Source organism: Podarcis pityusensis (genome assembly GCF_964106645.2).
Source record: "Podarcis pityusensis genome assembly, chromosome: 5".
Lineage (NCBI taxonomy): Eukaryota > Metazoa > Chordata > Lepidosauria > Squamata > Lacertidae > Podarcis > Podarcis pityusensis.
In genome coordinates, this window is record NC_138032.1 from 16,210,369 (window position 1) to 16,234,556 (window position 24,188).

The 24,188-nt window shown below is 41.0% G+C and overlaps 1 protein-coding gene across 8 annotated transcripts in view; it reads right to left on the reverse strand.

Annotated features, from left to right (window-relative positions):
- LOC308478297 (uncharacterized protein) overlaps positions 1 to 24,188 on the reverse strand; it is a 241,812-nt gene that overhangs the window by 79,042 nt on the left and 138,582 nt on the right. For all 8 annotated transcript variants that reach the window (XR_013987025.1, XM_081007739.1, XM_081007741.1 and 5 more), the window contains one exon: positions 5,980 to 6,102. Coding sequence is in view for 7 of the 8 variants with exons in the window: in XM_081007739.1 (XP_080863865.1) it covers positions 5,980 to 6,102 (123 nt within the window). In the remaining variant the exon portion in view is untranslated. The remainder of the gene's footprint in view (positions 1 to 5,979; positions 6,103 to 24,188) is intronic.

Genomic DNA, 24,188 nt, shown 5'->3' on the forward strand with positions numbered 1-24,188 from the left:
TGAGACTGCATCCCAGTACAGCTTTCGCCACTCTTTTGTTGACTATGAGGGCCACTCCATTTCTTTTACGGATTTCTTGCCCACAGTAGTAGATGTGATAGTCATCCGAACTGAATTCGCCCATTCCCGTCCATTTTAGCTCACTGATGCCCAGGATGTCAATATTTATTCTCGCCATCTCATTTTTGACCACATCCAACTTACCCAGGTTCATGGTTCTTACATTCCAGGTTCCTATGCAATATTTTTCTTTACAGCATTGGACTTTCCTTTCGCTTCCATGCATATCCACAACTGAGCGTCCTTTCGGCTTTGGCCCAGCCGCTTCATCAGCTCTGGATCTACTTGTACTTGTCCTCCGCTCTTCCCCAGTAGCATGTTGGACACCTTCCGACCTGAGGGGCTCATCTTCCAGCGTCATAACTTTTATATGCCTGTTGTCTTTGTCCATGGAGTTTTCTTGGCAGGGATACTGGAGTGGCTTGCTGGTTCCTACTCCAGGTGGATCACGTTTGGTCAAAACTCTCCACTATGACCTGTTCATCTTGGGTGCCCTGCTCGGCATAGTTCATAGCTTCTCTGAGTTCTTCAAGCCCCTTCGCCACGGCAAGGCAGTGATCCATGAAGGGGACTGGTCCATATAGCTCAGTAGCTTTTCAAGGACAGAGGACATTCCCTGCCCTATCTGGAGATGCTGAGGACTGATCCTGGGACCTTCTAAAGGATGGTCTTTTAACTATGTTAGCAAAAATACTTCCACTGCTGCAGCTAGAGTGAAAATATTAGGATATAAGTCACAGAACTTGGGAAAGAAGAAAGGAAAACAAGAAAGATTGGTCCATCCAGTGCAGTATTGTGCACACTGAAGCTCTCTGGGGCTTCAGATTGAGGACACCCCATTACCTTGAAATGCCAAAGCTTGAACCTGGGACCTTCTGGGTGCATGGCAGATGCTCTACCAGTGAGCAACGGTATGCAAATATATATATATACAGTGGTACCTCGGGTTAAGTACTTAATTCGTTCCGGAGGTCCATTCTTAACCTGAAACTGTTCTTAACCTGAAGCACCACTTTAGCTAATGGGGCCTCCTGCTGCTGCCGTGCCACCGGAGCACAATTTCTGTTCTCATCCTGAAGCAAAGTTCTTAACCCAGGGTACTATTTCTGGGTTAGCGGAGTCTGTAACCTGAAGCGTATGTAACCTGAAGTGTATGTAACCTGAGGTACCACTGTATAGTCATCTAGCCAACAACCCAAAACTGTTTCTTGAGAAACAGGTGGAACTGAACATGCTTGAGGGCTTGTGGGGAGTGGTTCCAAGATGGATGCCGGAAGAAAGGCTGCATAACAGAAACCATGAAATAAAACCAGTGATTGTTCATACTGGTTCACTGCCCTTCCCAAGCATGTGTGTATGTGTGTAGACACATAGCCCTGAGGTGATGGATGGCTGCTGGATTCCTCTATGGAGGGATGAATGACCTATTCAAGGTGTTGTCTGCGTATGTTCCCCTGAACCTGGTTCAGCATGGTAAGAGCTGGTTGTCAAGGGGGAGAAGGCGAATTGTAGCTTCAGGTTTTGCATTGTTCCGTGACACTCTTTTAAATGGGGCATTAAGTCTATTGCAATAAATTTAGGCACTGAGAGACCAATGTCCCCATTAGCTTATTGATTTAAGTCTCTTCATTAACCTTGGGCCTGAATTAAAAATAAAGCAACAAAAGCAGTTCTGTTAAGGTGAACGTTGGCCCTATTGGGACAACATCAGATTTCCTATTCAAAATTATAGCTACACATTTCTCACGTATTCATATTCTTGCTTTGCTTTCTGATGCATGACTTCCTGCTTCCATCCCCTAGTCTCCAAGATCTATAAAGACAGCTTCACGATTCTGCTAGAATGTTTAATGTTATTTGCATATAACCCAACAAGGAAGCGGAAAAGGACAACCTTTTCTTAAAGGATTCTCTCCCACCTTGGCTACAATGGCAGGCTTAATGTTATCTTGTAACTAAGCCAATGCACTGGCAACTCTAAGAAATTGCAAACAAGACATGTGTTCGATCCCCAAGCTCATCTAGCCCTCAGCTCAAAAACAAAGAAATACAAAAGAATGGATTCAACAGATGTAATGTCATTCATACCTAACCGAGCTGTTTTTCACATTTCAACCAGGAATCAATGGGAAATGGAATAACAATCTCTCTTGTGCTGATATGTAGATTTACAGAGAATTTTAATCCTTTCTACAGAACTTGGCTACAGCTTTTGACGCTTTATGCCCTATTGCTGTGGTATCTCAATTAAAACAACTCTCTGCTGTCATTTCACCACCAACTGTAAGAAACTACAAATCTATGTGAATATAGGGTGAAAAGAAGACCATTAAAAAAAATATCAGGCCCTGCTAATTCTCTTTTTAACAACATGGTACGTGCTGGCTTCTTTTTTCTTTTTGTTATTTAAAATATCTTTGTCACCACTTTTCAAAATATTCTAAACCGTTAACAGAGAAAAAAGGAATATGGTTTTTTTTTAAAAAAATGAAAATATATTTCTGTGCCACTTACTGTTAAGAAAATGTCAAACCAGTTCACAACATTAAAACACACATTAAAACCATTTCCAAATGTGAAAAAATCCGAATATCAAAGAAATATAGAACAGTGTTAAAGATAACCAAATGCCTGAGGAATACATTAAAATGCTTAATTTACCCAGAGCAGGAGAAAACAAGCCTGTTCCATCTTCCATGCGACATCCCTTGAGATATTAGAAGATGGCTATCATCTTCAAAGAGATAGAGTTGGGTGTCATCTGCATACTGAGGACACTACACTCTAAATCCCCCAAACTATTTCTTTGAAAGACTTTAACTAGATGTTGAAAAGGCCGGGGGGGGGGGGCAGAACAGAAGCTTGTGGAACCCCAGGCCCAGTGGCCAAGGAGTCAAACAGACACTTCCCACCTTTTGAAATCTCTTCTTCAAGAAGAATGGAGCCCAAGTCCCATCCTGGCCAGACAGTCCAGAATAGTGCCATTGTTGAAGGTATTGAAAACTGCTGACGAGACTGACAGTGACATACCTTTCCTGCCTCGGTTCAAAGATTTTCTGTCAGGATAGGCCAGGCTATTTCTGTCCCATAATTAGGCCTGAACCGCAGTTGAAATGGTTCCAGATAACCTTGCATCATTTAGAGTTTTCCACTTGCATCTCTGAGAATAGACTTCTGAGGTCAATTGGTCTTCATAAAACTTTAAAATTGGCCAATGCGAAAGTACCAATCATGCTGATGAGGATGGGAAAACTTTTTTATTTTGTACCCAATACTTCAAATTTCATTCATTCATTTAAAACTTTTCCTTGATCAAATTAATTTTTATTAGCAAATATATTCCATATCTGACTAACTGACATAATTGTTTCAAGAGTTGTTGAAACTTTCAAATATTTTGATCCTAATACTGTCCACCCAAGCAAGGGGTATATGTAAACTCTAAGGTTGCCCAATTCAGGAGATTAAGACAATTATATGTCAATTGGGATGATAATAATAATAAACACATCTATATATTAATGTATGGTAATGTAACCGTATTTTTTCTTTTTTTCTTTTCATTCTCACTCACTTTCTTTCTTTCTTTTTTCCCTCACTCTATTTTTTTTTTTTTAAAAAAAACCTTCTTCTCCTTGATGAATAGAAAAAGTGAGCTCCAACATCTATTTTTAGTATAAAACTAACAAAAGTCCTGTTAGACTAACTGGTATCTTTAGGACGACACAGATATCTGGCTATCAACTCAATCCCTCACAAAGCATTTCTAAAGGCTCTGAATTCTGAATGTGGGTTGAACTATAAGTTATAAATGTCACAGGGCTGCTGCCAAAAACACCCTCCAAGTTCTCATCTGTGAAGAGTAGAGCCACACTTCATAATGCGATGTCATCACTTTGCAAGTTGTTCTGCCCCCGGCTAGCAAACGATGTGGAACCGAAGCGGGGGAACTCACAGTATGATGACAGTACATCATGAGATGGGTGTCAAGGGTGAGAATGCAGCATGGGTGTCAGAGGTGAGAACTTGATGTGGGAGTGTCAGTGTCAGCAACATCCCCATGACGCACAAAGTGTGTCAATCCTTACTTAGAATGCAGAGTATTTAGAAATGCTTCTTGAACAAAAAGAAGAAGTGGTGAATGCCTGGCTATTTGACCGTACAGTGGTACCTTGGTTCTCAAACTTAATCCGTTCCAGAAGTCCATTCCAAAACCAAAGCGTTCCAAAACCAAGGCGTGCTTTCCCATAGAAAGTAATGCAAAATGGATTAATTCGTTCCAGGCTTTTAAAAACAACCCCTAAAACAGCAATATAACATGAATTTTACTATCTAACAAGACCAGTGATCCATAAAATGAAAGCAATAAACAATGTACTACAGTCACACAGTCAATCAATCAGTAGCTGAACTGGGTTCCACACAGTCACAAAAACAACAACAAAAGTTGCAAAAACAAAAATGCAAAATAAATAGCAAAAATGGACAGACCTCAGCGTAACACTCAAAACGGAAGTGTGGTACTCAAAACGGATGTGTGGCATTCAAATTGAAGCGTAACACTCAAAACGGAGCACGTTCAGCTTCTGAAAAAAGTTCGCATACTGGAACACTTTACTTCCAGGTTTGCAGTGTTTGGGTTCCAAGTTGTTTGAGTATAAAGGTGTTTGAGAAGCAAGGCACCACTGGTGTGTGTGTGTGTGTGTGTGTGTGTGTGAGAGAGAGAGAGAGAGAGAGAACACTAGAGCAGTGGTAGGGAACAGGATCCAGCCAGCAAGTTAGATGCCTATCACTCCCCGTCCCATGAAAGCCAAGTCTGCAATAATCACAGAATCGTAGAGTTGGAAAGAACCCTGAGGGTTATCAATGTGAACCTTCTGCAATGCAGGAATCTCAGCTAAAACATCCATGACAGATGACCACCCAACCTCCCAAGTTCACCACCTCCCAAGGAAGACTGTCCAACAGCTCTGTCACAAAGCTCTTTTTTGGGTGCAGTTCATCAGGTCCGGAAGTGCATTATAATGCTTCCCATACTGCACATTAGAGTTATGTATACAGTTCCACATTATTCAAACTGGTTTACCAAGGAGGTCTACCAACCGTGTTTTCTTTGGGTTTTTAGAAGCACAGTTAAGACACTTTTGCTCTGCAAGGCCTTTGAGATAGTTGGTTGAATGTTTTCCCCACTCTCTACAGCTACTTTGATTATACACTGTGTTCTGAAACATTTTAATCTCAGTTCTGGCTGTTTCATTGTGATGTAATGGGTTGTTCTGGTTTTTAATATTTATGGTTTTAATATAATTCCATTGCCTTGGGAGCTGCCTTGTGAACCATCCTGAGGACTCTAATGGGCTGAAAGGTGAGCCATAAATTTTAAAATGAAACAAACATAATAGATGGCTTTAAAAACACCACTGTTCATTAATAGGGCACTACCATTTGCATCCTTTTAGAGCCATTTGATGCGGATTGTCAAACTGCTCAATTCACTCTCATTGCGAAGAACAAAGGAGTCCGCAATAAACTTTGCAATGAGAATAAAAACAAGTATAGAATGAAAATGGCACATTCCGTAAAAAAAAACCAAAAAAAACAACTACCCAGCAGTCAACATCCCACAAATAGAGCTTCACATGAGGGCGACTTTAATCTGGCATCTTTCTCAACCCTAAAACCCACAAACACCGTGCTGTGAATAGTAGAGCCAGCTGCACCAAAGTAGCTTTAAGAGCAACCGAACAACACCGGCAACCTTTTTGACAGCTTGACAACTTGGTATTACATAATTTTGGCTGGGGAAAATACCCCCAAACAACACGCAGCTCTGAATTTGCATCCCCCTAAAGACCAAATTATGAAAGGCTCCTCTCCTTTCCTCCATCACTTAAAAACTACAGCCTGGGTGTTACTCACTTATGCAGGTACGGCCGTCAGCATGAAGTTTGTGCCCTGCATGGCATTCACAGTGGTAGGAACCCAGAGTGTTCACACAGCTCTGCTGACAGCCTCCACTCCTTACTGCACATTCATCAATATCTAGAAAAGAAAAATAGGTGGTTGAGGTATTACAGGCTTCAACGGCACCACAAGGTGATGTGCCAAATATGCAGCGATGGTTGCCTCGGGCTCATGTCATTCCTCTGGTGCAGCTAGGAGGACTACAAAGCTTTTGCTTCTATTTTTGAATAACTACAGGTTGCTATGTCATCCAAACACGACAAGCCGTGCTTAATCTTAACTGTGGCTTGTTTGAAGCAAGCTAGCTTCAAACAATGGATTATGAAGTTATCTTGCTCCAATAAGCCATAGTTCAGATGAAGCAAAGTTTAAGATCCAGACATAATGTTAAATGCGAGCAAAAGCAGCTGATTTCATCTCCTGTGGCTGTGAGGAAAGGGGAGAGTATACAAACCTCTAGCTTGCCACTATTCCCATAATGGGGGGGGGGGCACATTGTTTATTGTGAATGTAGCAGTATATACAGTGATACCTCTGGATGCGAACGGGATCCGTTCCGGAGCCCCGTTCGCATCCTGAAGCGAATGCAACCCGAGTCTGCGCGTGCCGCGATTTGCTGCTTCTGCGCATGATGTCATTTTGAGCGTCTGCGCATGTGCAAGCGGCGAAACCTGGAAGTAACACGCTCCGTTCCTTCTGGGTCACCGCGAAGCGCAACCCGAAAACGCTCAATCTGAAGCAACTTCAACCTGAGGTATGACTGTATACGTATTTAGATTACTGCTCTGAGGCTAAAGATCTGGTGGGTTATGTTACAATATTTTAAGATTAATGATTAGGATAGACAAAGAGGGGAAGGATTTGCTGAACCAACAAACCGAACTGGAATACAAAAAAGGGAGGCATGAGGAGGTCCGAGAAACAAGCTAATGAAAAATAAGTAATGGAAAGATTGAGTTGTTTTTAACTATTTTTATTTTTTGTGTTTTTCTTTTTTCTATTTTTATTTTGCAATATTTTGAAAATCTTAATAAATATCTTATATAAAAAAAAAAATCTGGTGGGTTATTAATGTGTACATTTGATTTTCCTTTCTCCTGCCCTCTACTTCCCCAATCCCCCAGTCTCCTGGCCTGCCTTCTCAGCATCTGTGCATCGAATCACAGAATTGCAGAATTGGAAAGCACCCCAAGGGTCATGTAGTCCAATCCTCTGCAATGAAGGCATCTCAACTAGATCATACAAGATAGATGGCCATCCAACCTCTGCTGAAAAACCTCCAAGCAAGGAGAGTCTACCACCTCTCATGGGAGCTTGTTCCACTGCCAAATAGCTCTTGCTGATGTTTAGTCGGAATCTCCTTTCCTGTAATTTAGATCCATTGGTTTGCATCCTATCCTCCAGAATGGGAGAAAACAAGCTTGCTCCATCTTCCATGCGACTGCCCTTTAGATGTTTGAAGATGGCTACCATGCCTCCTCTAGGTCTCCTCTTTGCCATGCTAAACAGAGCCAAACTAGACATGCCCTTAACTACATAGCAGACACGAACAGGGGAGTCCCATTTTCACTGTGAAGACAGCACGCAAGAATGGTTACCTCTTCCCCAAGTTGGGGGTGATCCCTGCCATCCCTGTAGGAAGCGAAAGCCACATCGGCTCCTAGCTATGTGAGATTCAGAAAGGGAATCTCCATTCCAGAATCCCTAGGGGAATGAAGAGACCAGCCTCACCTTCCTATCATGGTGGAATTGGACTCCTGTTCCCCCGTAATTAGTTTAGAAATCAAAAGATGTGCCGCAGGCAAAGTGCACCAGTTCCTCTTCTTTCCAGGCACAATTTTGGCCTGTCATTGAATTAGCTATTTCCCCTGTATCTTGGCCCGTGCCCTGCTGTGTCCTTTGTTCTGTTCTCCTGGACCTCTAGGAACTTTCTATCTGTTTAGAGCACGTACTTTACTGCTCAACAGACACCATGACTTTTAATTCCACTGGGGCAAGACCTTCCTGCCTGCCTTTTTGTGATCTTCTATCCCCCGCAAATGCGAAAAGAGATTTGCTTTGCTGCTGACTTGAAGGAGCAGGAAAAGCCTAGGCCAGGAGTCACTGAAATTCAACAGGCTTCCGAGACGCACACTCCCGAGGATGAAGAAAGGCCCTCTTTATGTTTCCCACCCTCATAAAGTTTTATCTGCAGCTCTCTCTCTTTATCGCTCAGCTAGGATTCAGAAACGGGGGCTGCTCAAGTCAAAATAGCCAATGTCTCCAAGCCAATTTCACAATATTGTAATGGTCTTTATTTGAACAAGGCGAGAGGCAGAAGGGGAATATTAGGTGAATTCAAAAAATGTAGAGTAATAGTATTAACTGGATGGGGGTGTGAGATTACTTCCCCTCCCCCCCAAAAAACCCTAATAAAAACAATTATTTCACCTGTCTGCCTTCCCATCACCCCCCCCCCAATTCCACCCAGGCTCTCTTCTTATCTCTACTTGGTATTAGCAGTGCTTTGCTATGTGAACCACGAGAGGAGGATCAAGGATGTAATGCCTCTTCCACCACCATGAGAGGGAATGGATCACACACAGCTTCTGAAGTAAGGGCTGCTGAGCTAGGGACCAACAACAAGCTTCTGGCTGCTGTGTAGGTTCCTATTCATCTTCCGCTTTGTAATCTGAGCAACCTGTCAGAAACTGTGGAAAGAAAGAACGAAAGAGCAGCCAGTGGCACTATCAAGGGTCTTCTGCATCTTGTGGAGTCTGGTGCCAAGGAAAGGTCAAGCAAGCTGTCCGTCAGGCAAGCTTGTTCTATTATGGACCTTCTCACTGAAGGATTCTTGATAAGCTTCCAAGGAACCTCAGGTTTCCAGAGAACAGTTGGCTTCATGCAGATGTGATGCTGAACTATGGCTTGGCTTTATGTGAACAGGCCTTGGGCTTATATAATCCCCTCTCCTCCTCTGACATGGTTTTGGGAGACTGGAAAGTCTCACTTCCATTACATAGCAACACAGAAAGTTGCCTCACACTGCAACAAACCACTAGTTTATCTAGCTCGGTGTCATCTATACTAACTGACAGTGACTCTCCAGGTTTTCAGACGCAGTCTCAGTTTCATCCAGCACTCCCTGGAGATTGATTCTGGGGATTCATATGTGCAAAGCATGTGCTCTAGCACAGAGCCATGACCCCCACCTCCCAAGTGATGTGTCGCTGGTACCACAGGTCAACAGAAGAGGATGAGCATAAAGTGCACAGCGTTGCGTCACGGCATGGACAGAAACGGAGCATCAGCTGAGGAAGCCCCACTGCCCCTCCAGGCTCTGGGGAGGGTCTCTTCGATAGCCAGAGGCTTGATGAGCAGTTCAACCAAGCCCTGCTGCCCCTCCGGCTCATGCCATATGTCAGCTGGGCTGGTCAACAGAGCCACACAAGCCAAAGGGACAGCACAGCCCACACAGCTGATGGGTCAAGAAGGTGGGAGGCCACAGCAAAGCCCTGCTGTGCTTCCTGCTCAAAAGAAGACCCTCCCCAGAACCCAAAGAGAAAGTCCTCTTTGAGCTCTGGGGAGGGCTCCTCACAATCCAGGAGGACTCTCCAGGGTCCTCCCCATTTCTGGGATCCACTTCTGGGTTCCCAGCACTGCACATGTGTGCAGTCGCACGCGAACAGAGCATGCAAAAATGAGGAGTTGCCTGTATGTGTCTGTTGGCATAGTCACAAAGGAAGCCTATAGCAAACTACATCCCAACTTTTACTTGATCAGCTCTCAGATGCGGTGCTAGGAATCACTTGCCAAATTCTAATCAAACCCTTCCCAGACATCCCAGATCATCATGTGATCCCTTAGCCTTTTGGGAAAGGTGATGGGTTGCTCTGACTGCCCCCCTCCACACACACAATTTTCCAGAAAGGACAGGGGTTACTGGAGTGGGTAGCATTATATCAACTTTTAAATGAAAACATCTGCTTATCCTATTTGCTTTCAAAACAATCTCTGCTTTTTATTTCTCTTTCATTATCTCTCGCTCTCTTTTAACGCTGATACGCACTTAAAACCAACCTTGTAAAAATGAAAGGGGAAAAAAATGTAGGGGAACAGCTTGAAAGAAGACTTTGAAGAAAGGAGAGCCTTGGCTTTTTCTGGCCTCAATTAAAGGTTTCAACAAAGTTAATTGCTAATACCTTGCATGCAAAACTTGCCCATCTGAAGCCGATGCTGGAAACTGCTTCTGTTATTTTTAAAACCGGAAGATTGGCCTTTCTGCATCGCTTCCATGTCAGCATCGTACTGAAACGTGCTGTTGCATGGCGCTATACATGAGAAGTTTCACTTTTTTGTGCAAGCTAGCCATCTGGAAGCATTTCTGCATTAGCAGATGTTGTTTTGAGATGTAAATAATAAACAAAACATATTCCCATACTCCTCATACGTTACACAAAGGCGGGTGAAGTTCCTACATCTAAATTTTAGTATTATTCTATCATACCAATTCCCCCACATCTTTCCACCATATACAAAATTAGGAAATTCCGAAGGGATTTTGTGTTCTGTTGTGCACAGAGAAAGAGAACCTGGGTCCCTCCAGAAGTTGCTGGGCTGTAACTCCCAGCACCACTGGCCATGTTGGCTGGATCTGATGGAAGCTGGATTCAAACAACATCTGGAGTCCACAACTGCCGGTATAGCAGGTTTACATTCCCCAAAGTTTCATCCATAAATTTACTATAATGGTTTGGCACCAGCTGCACTGAAATGAATGAAAACTGTCCTGGCAAAGCTTTTGAATGATCTGACAGCTCAAACTTCCTGCTCCTGAAGGACTAAAAAGCTTGGAATCTCCAAATCTGAATTATACACAACAAAAATGTAACCAAATGCCTTTAAAGTTTTGGGTTTTATTTCCCATCAAGTGTAGGAATCAATAATGCAATTAAAGGGAACAACAACAACATAGAAGAAGAAGAAGAGTAATAGTAATAATAGTAGATATATATGAGCAAGAATATATATCAAAGTAGAAAATAGGGTGTTCATAAAATGACTTAAATAAGGGTCTATATATTGAATACTGTAATGTTACTTTTACTTTTTGCTATATGCATTCATGTTTTATATGTTTATATTTACTGTATTTTTCTATTTTGGAAAAAAAATTAAAAGCATAGGGGAAAAAAGAAATTCTATAATTTTATGCCATAATTCCCCAAAACTGTATGTTATAGGGAGCAGCCCATTTTCCTGCTATTTTCTTATTGGTGATGTGTGGTGGGAGATTCCCATTGTGAAACTGTGTTAGATAACCCCCAATGAGCAACCAACTTTAGAAATTCTTAATGTGTGTCTTAAACCAGAGCAGCACCCTAATATATCAAATGAACACTGCCATCATTGTTAGTTAACTCATGAGTTGACAATCCTAATAACTGAAACCATAAGAATAATTTTAAAACGGGGTTAGAAAATGAAAATGAATGGTGGATTTGTGCATTTTTCTTTGCAGATGGCACCCAGTAGTTTAAATTCACTTTATTAGAAATTTGATAGTGCCTTGCCTTAACAAACCAACAGAGACTGCCTTCTCTGGATCCTGCTTATAAACCATATGTTAGATTTGGAAACACTGCAGGTTCTGATTTAAACTAATCACTCAGTCTAAACAAGGATGAGAGAATAAACCTGGATGCAAGGAAAGTAGTCTAAAGTATTGACATTGAGCAACAGAAACAGAACTGATAAGTAGCTAATATATTGCACAACCTCTATTTTTGAAATGCATAATATTGTTATGGGCATCCATTTGTTACAATAATGTGGTTCGCTCCAAACGTTGCTAAACTATGTTAGCAGACATTGCAGATTGGATGAATTAGATTGAAATATGGTAACCACTTACAGCTTATGGAGTTCAAAGGCTTTATTCATGCAGGAACTATTTACAACTATAGAATGAGAGAAATAGCAGGCATCTTTTCTGGATAGAAGAGTAAACAAAAATGCCTTAGCTTTTTAAGGGGTGGATTTAACTTAAGCATAGAGGCTTACAAACAATTGCTGGCTAAATTGCTACACAAGCAGTGCCCTCTTCTGGTTTAAACTAACACATGCATTAAACAGAAGTTCAGGAGAAGGAAATGTCTTTATTTTTCTCCAACAGACCAGTGGCCATGCAGGATGGGGCTGTAAGGAGTTGTGGTCTAACAATATCCGGAGTATACCATATTGGCTACCTCTGTTTTAGGGATCAGGCTGGTTTTCTGATGCAAAATTGTTGTAGGAAGTTGAAATCCATCAGGTTTATGGGAATACGCACATTGCTTCCTTCCAGCTGGAGGGTGGGAAAAGCTCAGGGTGTGTGTGTACAAAAGAACAGAAGCAGGTTGTGAGATTCTAAGATGGAAAACACAAAGAAACTGCTTCTCCTCTGGAGATTTGATGAGATCTGGGCAGCTGACTTGTTTAGTAAGTGTGTTAAGCTGTTTGCTTCCACCTATGCTGAAAATTGGTAAATAAAATCAACTGTTACAAAGATGCAGTGCACTTCCAGTAATCTTTCCGTCCCAAACTTCCCAAACCTGGGTAATCACTGGTCCTGAAATTTCTCCCTGCTCAGGCGAATGGGAAGTGTATAATAATATCTTAAAGAGTGAGTTTCCAAACTGGTGTTCTTAGGACCCTGGGAGTTCATGATGAAAGACTGGCATTGATAGACAAGTTATCCAGAAGAAAGCTTGCTGTTCGCTCTAAACTCTCCCCTATGATGCTCAAATGCAAAGGAGCACTGGGCACATTCTAGGCTATAGTCAGTTTCAGCAGGGCACTAGCTAGGTCTAGTCAGTGACCTGTAGAAAATCAGAGCAGGCCACAGAAGACAGCCCAGAATAATCTGCAACATTTAGGCCATGGTTGACATAGAAGGTTTCCTCAGGAGATAAATGGCTCTGAGCTTGGGAAATTTGAAAAATCACTGGCCTACAGTTTCATGAGTCAAAACCAAGTGCTGTCAAATAAATGGTAAAAGGCAAAGCATTTGTATGATCAGCAAGTCTGACTGTGATACAAATCCCAGCATACAGTGATACCTCAGGTTACATATGCTTCAGGTTACATACGCTTCAGGTTACAGACTCTGCTAACCCAGAAATAGTGCTTCAGGTTAAGAACTTTGCTTCAGGATGAGAACAGAAATCGTGCTCCAGCGGCGCGGCAGCAGCGGGAGGCCCCATCAGCTAAAGTGGTGCTTCAGGTTAAGAACAGTTTCAGGTTAAGTACTGACCTCTGGAACGAATTAGGTAAGTACTTAACCCAAGGTTCCACTGTACCTAGTTAAAGAGTTTCAGAGCACTTTGGCAACAACAACGAAAGTTTCCCCAAATCAGGCAACATCTTATCATTGGGCAAACTGAGAGTTTAAATTTTTTTAAAGAAAGGTAGGATGATTCATGAAGTGTGGAGGATGGTGATGTTCTCACATGGCTGTTCACAAACACCACCTCTCTTCCGCATGCTAGATAATAAAGAAACAAAAATGGCACGTCATTAACTGGAAAAGTGATCTTTTCCACACATCAGAGCTGTAAATAAAAATCCAACTGAACAAAAGCCACAGTGCAATCATCTGCACTTGATTTGGCAGCAGATGTAAACTACTTCTCAAGAAATTGGTAGCATTGATGCGATAAGAGCTATTTGGCTTCAGGGTGTTCGGTTTTTTTGATTTTACTTAGTAGGGCCAATTATCCCCCTGACCCAAAAACCAAGAGTCGGGGAGAAATTCCATTCAATTCACATTGAAAGCCAAATCTATCAAATTCACACTTTATGAAACAATAGGAGAATTGAAACAAAGTCATCCTTTGAAATCCACCACTTATCCAGATTTTGGAACGCAGTTATCCAACCAACCAATGTTTACAAAAGTGTGTATACTAGGGGAAAGCGTGCATAAAAATCAACACCTTACATGGAAACACATAAAAATGCATTATATTCATGGCAAAATGCATTTACAGTGGTACCTCTCAAGACGAATGCCTCGCAAGACGAAAAACTCGCAAAACGAAAGGGTTTTTTGGTTTTTTTAGTTGCTTCGCAAGACGATTTTCCCTATGGGCTTGCTTCGCAAGACGGAAACGTCTTGCAAGTTTGTTTCCTTTTTCTTAAAACCATTAATACAGTTGCGACTTGACTTCGAGGAGCAACTCATAGCACGCGGTGTGGTAGCCTTTTTTGAGGTTTTTGAAGACTTTTGTGATTTTTGAAGCTTTTCCAAAACTTTTCCGACACCGTGCTTCACAAGACGAAAAAAACCGAAAAAGGAAAAGCTCACAGAACGAATTAATTTCGTCTTGCGAGGCACCACTGTATTATGATAAATACACACCAGAATGCTTATGAATTTTCATAGAATCTTAGAGTTGGAAGGGTCCAACTCCCTGCAATGCAGGAATCTCAGCTAAAGTATCCATGAGAGATAACGGTTATCCAGTCCCTGTTTAAAAAACCCCCAGGAAGGTGAGTACACAACCTCCTGAAGAAACTGGTTAAAAAGTAAGGAAGATCAAATTGCAGGAGAAATGTGGAGAACTAAATTTAAGATTGGAAAGATGAGAAATTAAGAAAACCAAAATGGACACACCCTTCCCAGAATTCACAGCATGGCAAGCAGCAGGCTCTGTAAATATTTTCCTAGGTCTGTTGCCATTGCATGATGTCTTTGGGCCCAACAAGATGCTATGAGAAATATGTGGTTTCATTCCATGTTTCTCCTATGAGACCATGGTACACAGGTTGTTGTTGTTTAGTCGTGTCCGACTCTTTGTGACCCCATGGACCAGAGCATGCCAGGCACTCCTGTCTTCCACTGCCTCCCGCAGTTTGATCAAACTCATGCTGGTAGCTTCAACAACACTGTCCAACCATCTCGTCCTCTGTCGTCCCCTTCTCCTTGTGCCCTCCATCTTTCCCAACGTCAGGGTCTTTTCCAAGGAATCTTCTCTTCTCATGAGGTGGCCAAAGTATTGGAGCCTCAGCTTCACGATCTGTCCTTCTAGTGAGCACTCAGGGCTGATTTCCTTCAGAATGGAGAGGTTTGATCTTCTTGCAGTCCATGGGACACTCAAGGGTCTCCTCCAGCACCATAATTCAAAAGCATCAATTCTTCGGCGATCAGCCTTCTTTATGGTCTAGCTCTCACTTCCATACATCACTACTGGGAAAACCATAGCTTTAACTATACACAGGTAGAGGAGATTAAACAACACCAATCAGTTTGTATTATTCTATGTATAGGTTTGTTTTATTTTGTGATCAATTTTGTTTGGTTTTGACATCTCACGTGAACTGCTTAGAGACTAGACATATTAAGCGGCATAAAAATTCCTAAATATATTTAATAGTTGCTGCTATTCATTCTCTTGGAGACACTATTGTTGAGCTAAATAGCAGCTTGCCTGCTCCCCACCCTGCCCCTTGGGTGAACAACAGCTTTAGGGAGCGAAGGTTTTCATCAGGACCTGATGCAGAGGAATGGATTAACCCGTGCCACAGCCTCAATCCTGAATAAGCATGCCTGCACCTTTTATTTCATTTTTAAAAGGGAGGGGTGGAAATCTTGTGCATTTATCTATTTGGGTGCTGTCTTACAAACATGTGGGGATATATGAAGAGCACCCATCAGGCAGCGAGCCCTGGATAGCTTACATCTCCATGCTGTTCTTTTATTTAATTATTTTAATTAGATTTATTAGGGCAGTTCAAATTGCAAGTTTTTACAAATGCAAGTCTTTGCTTTACACTGCTTGCTTCTTGAAACAATGGTCTAGCCATGGGAAACATGATTGCTGTGTAAAGTATGGTCCAACCATTTGATGCTCCTGACTGAACCTTGTAAAAAAGAGGTAAAGAACCCCCAACCTGAATTTCATCCAGCCCCACACTGCAGGTACCAGTTCAGCTTCCCTGCCGTGTTGTGCTCACTCCTCTTAATTCCAAATTATTGATGAATCCCTTCCCATCAACCTCAAATTAAGTCATCGCTCTTCAGTTTTCCAGCACAGCAAGCATGTCATCAAATGCAGCAAGCTCTCCTTTGAAGTGTTGCAGTAAGTAGTTTGATTTTGGCCGATACTCTGATTTTTGCAGTAAACAAACACACAAACTCAAGAAAGTGCCACAGTTATTTGTGAACTGGGACTTCAATATCTTGCTCTCAGCAAGACGTGACAGTTTGGGGGGGGGGAACTATGCTGGGGGTGCGGAGGAGGGAAGGAGAGAAAAATGTCTGATCTTTTGAAAACCTCTGCATTTCCACAGCAGCTAGACAGATGTGTTTTTGCCAAGCTCAGTGAGGGGCTTTCCTCAGTTCAGCAGCTTTCCTTCCCACCATGCAATGGCACAGTAGACAGGCCACACAACAGAGGTATGCTCATGCAAATACCTTCGTAATGCAAGCTAACGTGCCCTACTTCACAGGTCTGCTTTGCAGATTACCATCTACATCGAAGAAAAACATAATGTGTGCATTGTATAGGTGCATGGCAATGGACCACTTTCTTTGACACACATTCAGGGATCAGGGAGACACCGTGTGAATCAGCTTCTGGTTCATGGCTGTGTGAAGGATGAGACACTTGTTCTGGCATGCAGGTTCCATGACATGAAAGCCAGTTCTTATGGTGAATTAAAAGAACCCAACAGAGCCCCCTGTAAATAGGTTCGGCAGGTAATAGCAACCTTTATTCTCAATGCTCAACGTCAACAGAAGCAGTGACCACACTTGGAAATTGTTAGGAATTTCCATTTCCATTGAAACTAGAAGATGGCCGCTGAGAGAGAAAAGGCCTGAGATTTCCGGTGAGCCGCAGCCACGAAAAAGGAGAGCGAGGCTGCCCTCCGGGGGGTCTCGAACAACACGGGGGTCCAGAGGCGTCACAAAGGCTCTGTGAACCTCGAAACCTCAGGAGGATTATCCTGGGGGTCAGAGTACCCGGCGGTGCTGCGTGTGCTCTCCTGTTTTTTAGTTTTTAACAGGATTTGAGCTGCAACACAAGGGGAAGCAACAAACCCCGTGCTGTGAAGCCTCAGGCTCCGAGAAAACCATCGGAATAAGAAGACGTGGGGAGAAAGGAGAAGGAGTCCACTGCAGCGGTAAGAGTAAAATGGAGTATAGCGGAAGGCTGGGAGAGGAGAGAAAGTAAGAAAGTAACCGCTAAGTGGGTGTAGCGGAGAGACCTCGGATACAAAGTATAAGAAATCTGAGGCAACGAAATGACTGAAAATATCTTAATGGACTAGAGAGAAGTGAATGGAAATTCTTTGTTTGTCCAGGTCGGAGTGCGTTATGCCAGCGACTAGTTTGGGACACATAAGTGACACCCTGCAATCAACCCTCTTGCTTGCCTGTTTAAACAGTGCCTGTTTTAAATAGTGCTTAAACTGTGATTTCTGCCTCCCACGTTTAAACAGTGATTGTTTTATGCTTGAGGAGTCTGAAGGACTAAAAATTGAACTGGAAATAAGAGGAACTGAAACGCTGAGAGGCAGCGTCTCTTTAAGGAGGTTTGGGAGGAGAATATGAACTGTATGAGGAGAGTTTGAGAATACAGTGGGACTCTCCGCCACCATTTCACACTTGTTTCCTCCTCCTTCTTTAAAGTGGTACACAACAATAACCAATTAGGAGAAGATGGATGCTGCACTTTAAGCGACTGAATTACCCGCTTTAGTCGGAAGAGACTGGGGGCAAACGGATAAGGGGAAAAGAAAGGAAGGCTTAAGTAGGACTTTTTGGCAAGACCTTCCGTTACCCTGGGAAGCTCCTCTCCTCGTGGAGCTCCTTCCACTTGACTCCGCCTCTCTTCCCCGTTTCTGCTCTTGCATTGAGACTCACCTCGCATCCTGTTCCTGTTCCTGAGAACTTTTTGGTTGTGTGTCTTCCCCCTCCCCTTTTTTTTCTCGGTTTCTTGTTGTTCTCCCCTCTCCTTCCCTTTTCTTCTTTGTATTTTTCGTATTTTAAGAGTTAAGTCTTGGAAAGCAATTAAGGCGCCACCGTGTGGGGGTAGAGGGGAACTACATGGGAAGAACTACATCGGAAGAATAGAGAAAGTCAATATCTCAGCTTTGCGACCTCTAGGGGTGGGGAAAATCTTACTAGATAATTAATATAAGGCAACTAAGGCGCCACCGTGTGGGGGCAGAAGGGAACTACACTAGAAGAATTACATTGGAGGAATAGAGAAATTCAATATCTCAGTTTAGCGACCTCTAGGGGTGAAATTTTTTTACTAGTTAATTAATATAAGCTGAAATACAAAATGAAAAAAGGGGTGGGAATGCCAGTAGAAAGGAGACCATCCAGACAAGAAAATGGGAAAGAAGGGAAAGAAATCAAGGACTATGACAGCTTAATGGTGGAAATAAGGAAAGAATTTAAACATAATGAACAATATATCGAGAAAAAGTTATTAGAAGTACAGGATACATTGGATAAGAGATTGGAGGGGGTGGTGGGAGAGCTGACAGGAAAAGTAAAAGATTTGACGGTAAGATCCAAAGCTCTTGAGGACTCAATGAAGAGGGTGCAAAAAGATATGAAAGAAAGTAGGAAGGATATGGATAGGCTTAAAATAGAGGTCAAGGAGATAAATAAAATACAGGAAGAACTGTTGGACAGTATGGCAATGACTCAGATGAGACAGAAGCAATCAAATCTGAAATTCAGGGGGATCCCAGAGGACCCAAATGAAAATATAAGATCTAAACTGGTTAAAGAACTGGCAGCTTGGTTAGATTTGAAAGAAGAGGATATGGGATATTCAATAGCAAACATCTTTCGGATAAAAGTAAAATCCGCTAAAGCTAGAGGGAAGAAACTGCCAGGAGACGTATTAGTTATGTTCAACTCTGGACATGAGGAATGAAGTACTGAAACAGAACTATAACAAAAAGTTGTGTATTCAGGGAAAACCAATTATTATATTTAAAGAGATTCCTTCAAGATTTCTTCGAAGGAGAGACGGTTATAAAAAATTAACCAACCAGTTGAAGAAAAATGGGATGCAATATAGATGGGAATTCCCGGAAGGGATTTCATTCTATTTTAAGGAAAAAAGATTTAAACTATCCAGTCCTCTGGAGCTGGAAAAATTTGCAAGAAAGTACGAAAAGGAACTGGGAAGGATGGGGGGATGGGAGGAAGGGGGGGAGCGGATGGGGGGAGAGAGGGGGGGAGATGGAGGGAGTGGAGAGGGAAAAGAGGAGGAAAATTCAGGAGAAGAAAAAGAAGAGGAAGAGACAGAAGATAAGGAACAGCAGATCTAACTTAGATTCGATAACCTATTTACTGTATATCAATCATGGCTTTAAAAATACTGTCATGGAATGTGAACGGGCTTAATAATAAAAATAAAAGGAACCAGATTGCCCACGTATTATTGAAGAGGAACCGTGATTTAATTTGTCTACAAGAGACCCATTTAACAAAGAAGCATAAAAGAATCTTAAGCAATAAGAGATTAGGGTTGGATTTTGTGGCATGTTAATGTTAAGAAAAGAGGAGTGGTACTATATATAAAAGAAAAGCTCGACCCAAAATAAGGAGTTAGATAAAAGAGAAAATGAAATAGATAATGAAATAGAAGGTTATTTGGAAAAACATCATTTGCCACAAATGACGACTGAAGAAAGAGAACAATTAAATCAGATAATTACAGAAGAAGAGATCAGGAAAGCAATAAAGAAAATAAAAATAGGAAAAGCACCAGGGCCAGATGGCATATTGGCCAAGTATTACAAAATATTAAGTGACCAACTATCACCAATACTATGTGAAGTTATGAATAACATCTTAAAAGAAGGGAAAATTCCAAATACTTGGAAAGAAGCCTACATTACCTTAATCCCTAAAAAAGATGTGGATGGCCTCGAGGTGAAAAACTACAGGCCGATTTCATTATTAAATAACGATTATAAACTATTTGCCGATGTGCTGGCAGAAAGACTAAAAAAAAGTGTTAAATAAAAGAATCCATAAAGACCAAGCGGGTTTCCTACCGGGGAGACAACTAAAAGACAACATAAGAACCGTGATAGATATTATTGAATACTTGGAAAGTAGAATAGATAAGCAGGCAGCGCTGATATTTATAGATGCCGAAAAGGCATTCGATAATATCTCTTGGCGCTTTATGAAGGAAAATTTGAAAATGATGGGGATTGGAGAAGGATTTAGAAAAGGTATTGAGCTATTTATCAAGAGCAAAAAGCCAAACTTATAATAAACAATAATATATCAGAATCTTTTGATATTGCTAAAGGGATGAGGCAAGGATGTCCTCTGTCTCCCCTGCTATTTATAACAGTGCTGGAAGTATTTAATAAGAAGTTAAGGGAAACAACGGAGGTCAAAGGAGTGAAGGTAGGAAGTAAATAATATAAAATGAAAGCTTTCGCGGATGACATAGTATTAACATTGGAAGACCCAAAGAATAGTCTGCAAGAAGCATTACAGAAATTAGAAGAGTTCGGCAAAGTGGCAGGTCTTAAACTCAACAAGAACAAGACTAAAATGTTGACAAAAAATATAAGCAAAGAAGATATAGTAGAATTAGAACAAAAGACCGGAATTATGGCAGCAAAGAAGGTGAAATATCTTGGAGTGTGGATTACAGCTAAAAACATAAACTTATATAAAGATAACTATGAAGCTACTTGGAGGAGTATTAAGAAAGATCTAGAAATCTGGGAGAGACTGAAACTTTCTTTTTTGGGGAGGATATCAGTTATCAAAATGAATGTCTTGCCCAGAATGCTATTTTTGTTTCAAACTATTCCAGTAATTAAGGGGCTGAAACAGTGCAAAGAGTGGCAAAGGGCTTTGGCGAGATATATTTGGCAGGGTAGAAGACCACGAATAAAAATGAAAATATTGGTAGATAAAAAAGAGAGAGGTTTCTCATTACCAGATTTGAGTTTATACTATGAAGCGGCGTGTTTAATGTGGGTGAAAGATTGGATAAAACTGGAAAATACTGATATTTTGGATTTAGAGGGCCTCTCGTACCTGTGGTATGAGAAGGTGAAAGTTCATAGAGGCTTTCTAAATCATATAATTAGAGGACCAATATTCCAAGTTTGGGAAAGAAATAAAGATTTGCTGGAAAAGAAAACACCCTGGTGGATTTCACCAATAGAAGTGCTGACTGTCAAAAAAACTAATATGGAGGGGGGGAAAGCCACTTATGAAGAACTTACCAGGAAAACCGATCAGGGCATAAAACTTAAACCCTATGAAGAGGTAAAGAACTTATTTACAGGGTGGTTGCAATACCACCAGGTAAACGACTTGCTAAAAGAAGACAAAAAGCAATTAGGATTTGAAGATAAAAAATCTAAATTTAATGTGGAAGTTATAGAAGGTAAAAATAAAACTTTGTCTAGGATGTATGATCTCTTATTGGATTGGTACACAAAAGACAAAGAGGTGAAGGAGGCTATGACCAAATGGGCCATGGATATTGGTCACAATATTGATTTTGTAATGTGGCATGAATTGTGGAATGTTAATATGAAGTGCATGGCGTGTACGGCATTGAGGGAGAACCTTTGGAAAATGATTTATAGGTGGTATCTCACGCCAGTGAAGTTAGCTAAGATTTATAGATTGAAGAATAAGAAATGCTGGAAATGCGGAGAGGTAGAAGGTGACTTCTACCATATGTGGTGGACATGCAGTAAGGTGAAAGGCTTTTGGGAACTGATTTACAATCAGCTTAAAAAATTTTTGAAATATACTTTTCCAAAAAAGCCTGAAGCCTTCCTGCTAGGAATAACTGGCAAAGAAATTTAAAAAGAAGATAAAAATCTATTTTTATATGCCACAACGGCCGCAAGAACAATGTTAGCACAAAACTGGAAAAGGGAGGTAATACCTACTATAAGTGACTGGCAAGTCAAGATGATAAACTATGCTGAGCTAGCTAAAATAACAGGAAGATTAAGGGATCAGGACGAACAGAAATTTCATGACAATTGGAACAAATATTTGATGTATATAAGAACTAATTGTAGAACTTTGACGACACTGGTGGGACTGGAATAACTCTAACAGCGAACGACTAATAAGTAAAGGAGATAAAATACGTGATTCCAGAATTTACCTGATACTTACCAAAGGAGTGGAGGGAAGTCTAAGGCTCGGTGGAGCTTAAAACAACTATGTAATATATGTATGATTCATGGACTGGATATGACACATGTAATTTATGTATTGTATTTGTTTATATGTATATATAATGATAAACCAATAAAAACTCATTTGGAAAAAAAAGAAGAAGCAGTGACCACACTCGTATCCAACTCAATGATGCTCCCAAGCTTAAGGACCATCTCTCCAATGTGAACTTCTCTGCACATGCTCAGATTATCGTTGGAGACTCTCTTGGCTAGGTGCAGAGACATTGCTAAGTACTTAACAAAAATGGGCACGAACCCATAGGCACAAATTTGCACATGTGTGGATGCAAATTTAGAATGTAAAGGCCACAAATAACAGATTTGGATATTCTGCAAAAGAGGAAGGGTATCTTTTTATATGCGATGGCAGCAGCAAGAGTTCTGATCGCGGCAAAATGGAAGAGTAATGAAATCCCCTCTATGCAAGATTGGATCCAAAAGCTGGCAGAATATGCCGAATTAGACAGTCTATCAGAAAAAACAAAGAATAAATCAAAACAGGAATTTGTTTCAAAATAGGAGGTTTTCAAAGAATATTTGAAAAATAAATATAGTAGTTTAAATTCTGTTGCAGCATTCGAGGAACTTCAGTAATAGTTGCAAGGTAGATATATGAAATTAGATATATTAAGAAAAAGTTTAATTATGATAAAAGTGTTTATTGGCAATAAGTAATATGAAATTGAAATATGGAATATACAGGAGGTTGGTCTTTAGTGTTAAGACCAATATATGTTTTATTGTTTGTCAAGAAAATTATGTGTCTATGGTTATTCCTGTGTGTAATTTGGTATTTGTGTTTTTTGTTTTTTCTTGCTGTATCAAAAAAAAAAAAAAAAAAAAAAAGAAGAATGTAAAGGCCACAGAAGGAAGACAACTGAATTACAATAACCCACAAACCTGCTATAAGGCATGGTGTGTAGCTTGCCCTGATTTTAAACTACAACCTTCATTGTTACGGGTTGGGGGCTGAATTATATGATCTCTTGGAGTTCCCCAAACATGTGCTTCTGGTTATATAAACACAGGGATCTGGAGAAGAGGTCTGCTAAATGGTTAAATCAGTTTTTGTTTGTTTATTGCCCTGTTTACTGCCCAGCTTTGGGGCTTCCAATGGGCATCTGGCTGGACACTGAGAACATTTTTTTTTAAGTGTTGGTGTTGTTTGAATCACATTCTCATTCATATCCTTCACTGTGTGATAACCACAATGCAGAATTTAATATTGTCTTGTGATGCCTCTACCAAGAACTTGCATGCCTGTACAGATGATTCATCTGTAGTTTAGAATATGCTGATTTTTATTAATACATTGGCAGAGAAAAATAAACTCTAATTTATACATTCAGAATTGCCCATTAGCTGCTGGGCTGTCTTTTTAGAAACAACATCCCAAATGGTTGAGATTCTCAAAGTATGAGTGGCTGGAGTAGGAATACAATGGTATTAATTCAAAGTCAAGTAGTAGAGAATAGCAGCCATGCAAACCCTTCCCAGCACATTTCCCCTCTTTCAAAATGAATATCCATTTATTCTTGACAACTGCAAAGTGTATTCCTATAATTGCAGAGATAATAGCCCAGCTGATTACATCCATTTGTCAATGGTAACAACTCTCCTTTCCTTTTTTTTTTCAAACAAACAAATTATTGCCACTTAGGAAAGTGGAAATGTTGACATTCTCCATAACTTGCATTCAAAAACAATTCGTACGTGTACAAAATGGCTGGTATAATTGTTATGGAAATCTATCGGAGCTTTCCAGTACAGGAAGTGCTATTCATTTAATTAAGAAAAAATATATAAACACTCTGCTCAGTCTGAAGGACAAACAATCCCAGCTGGACACAGTTGCAAAAACTGTGACGGTAAACCACCAAGGCATGGGTAGGCAAACTAAGGCCTGGGGGCCGGATCCAGCCCAATCGCCTTCT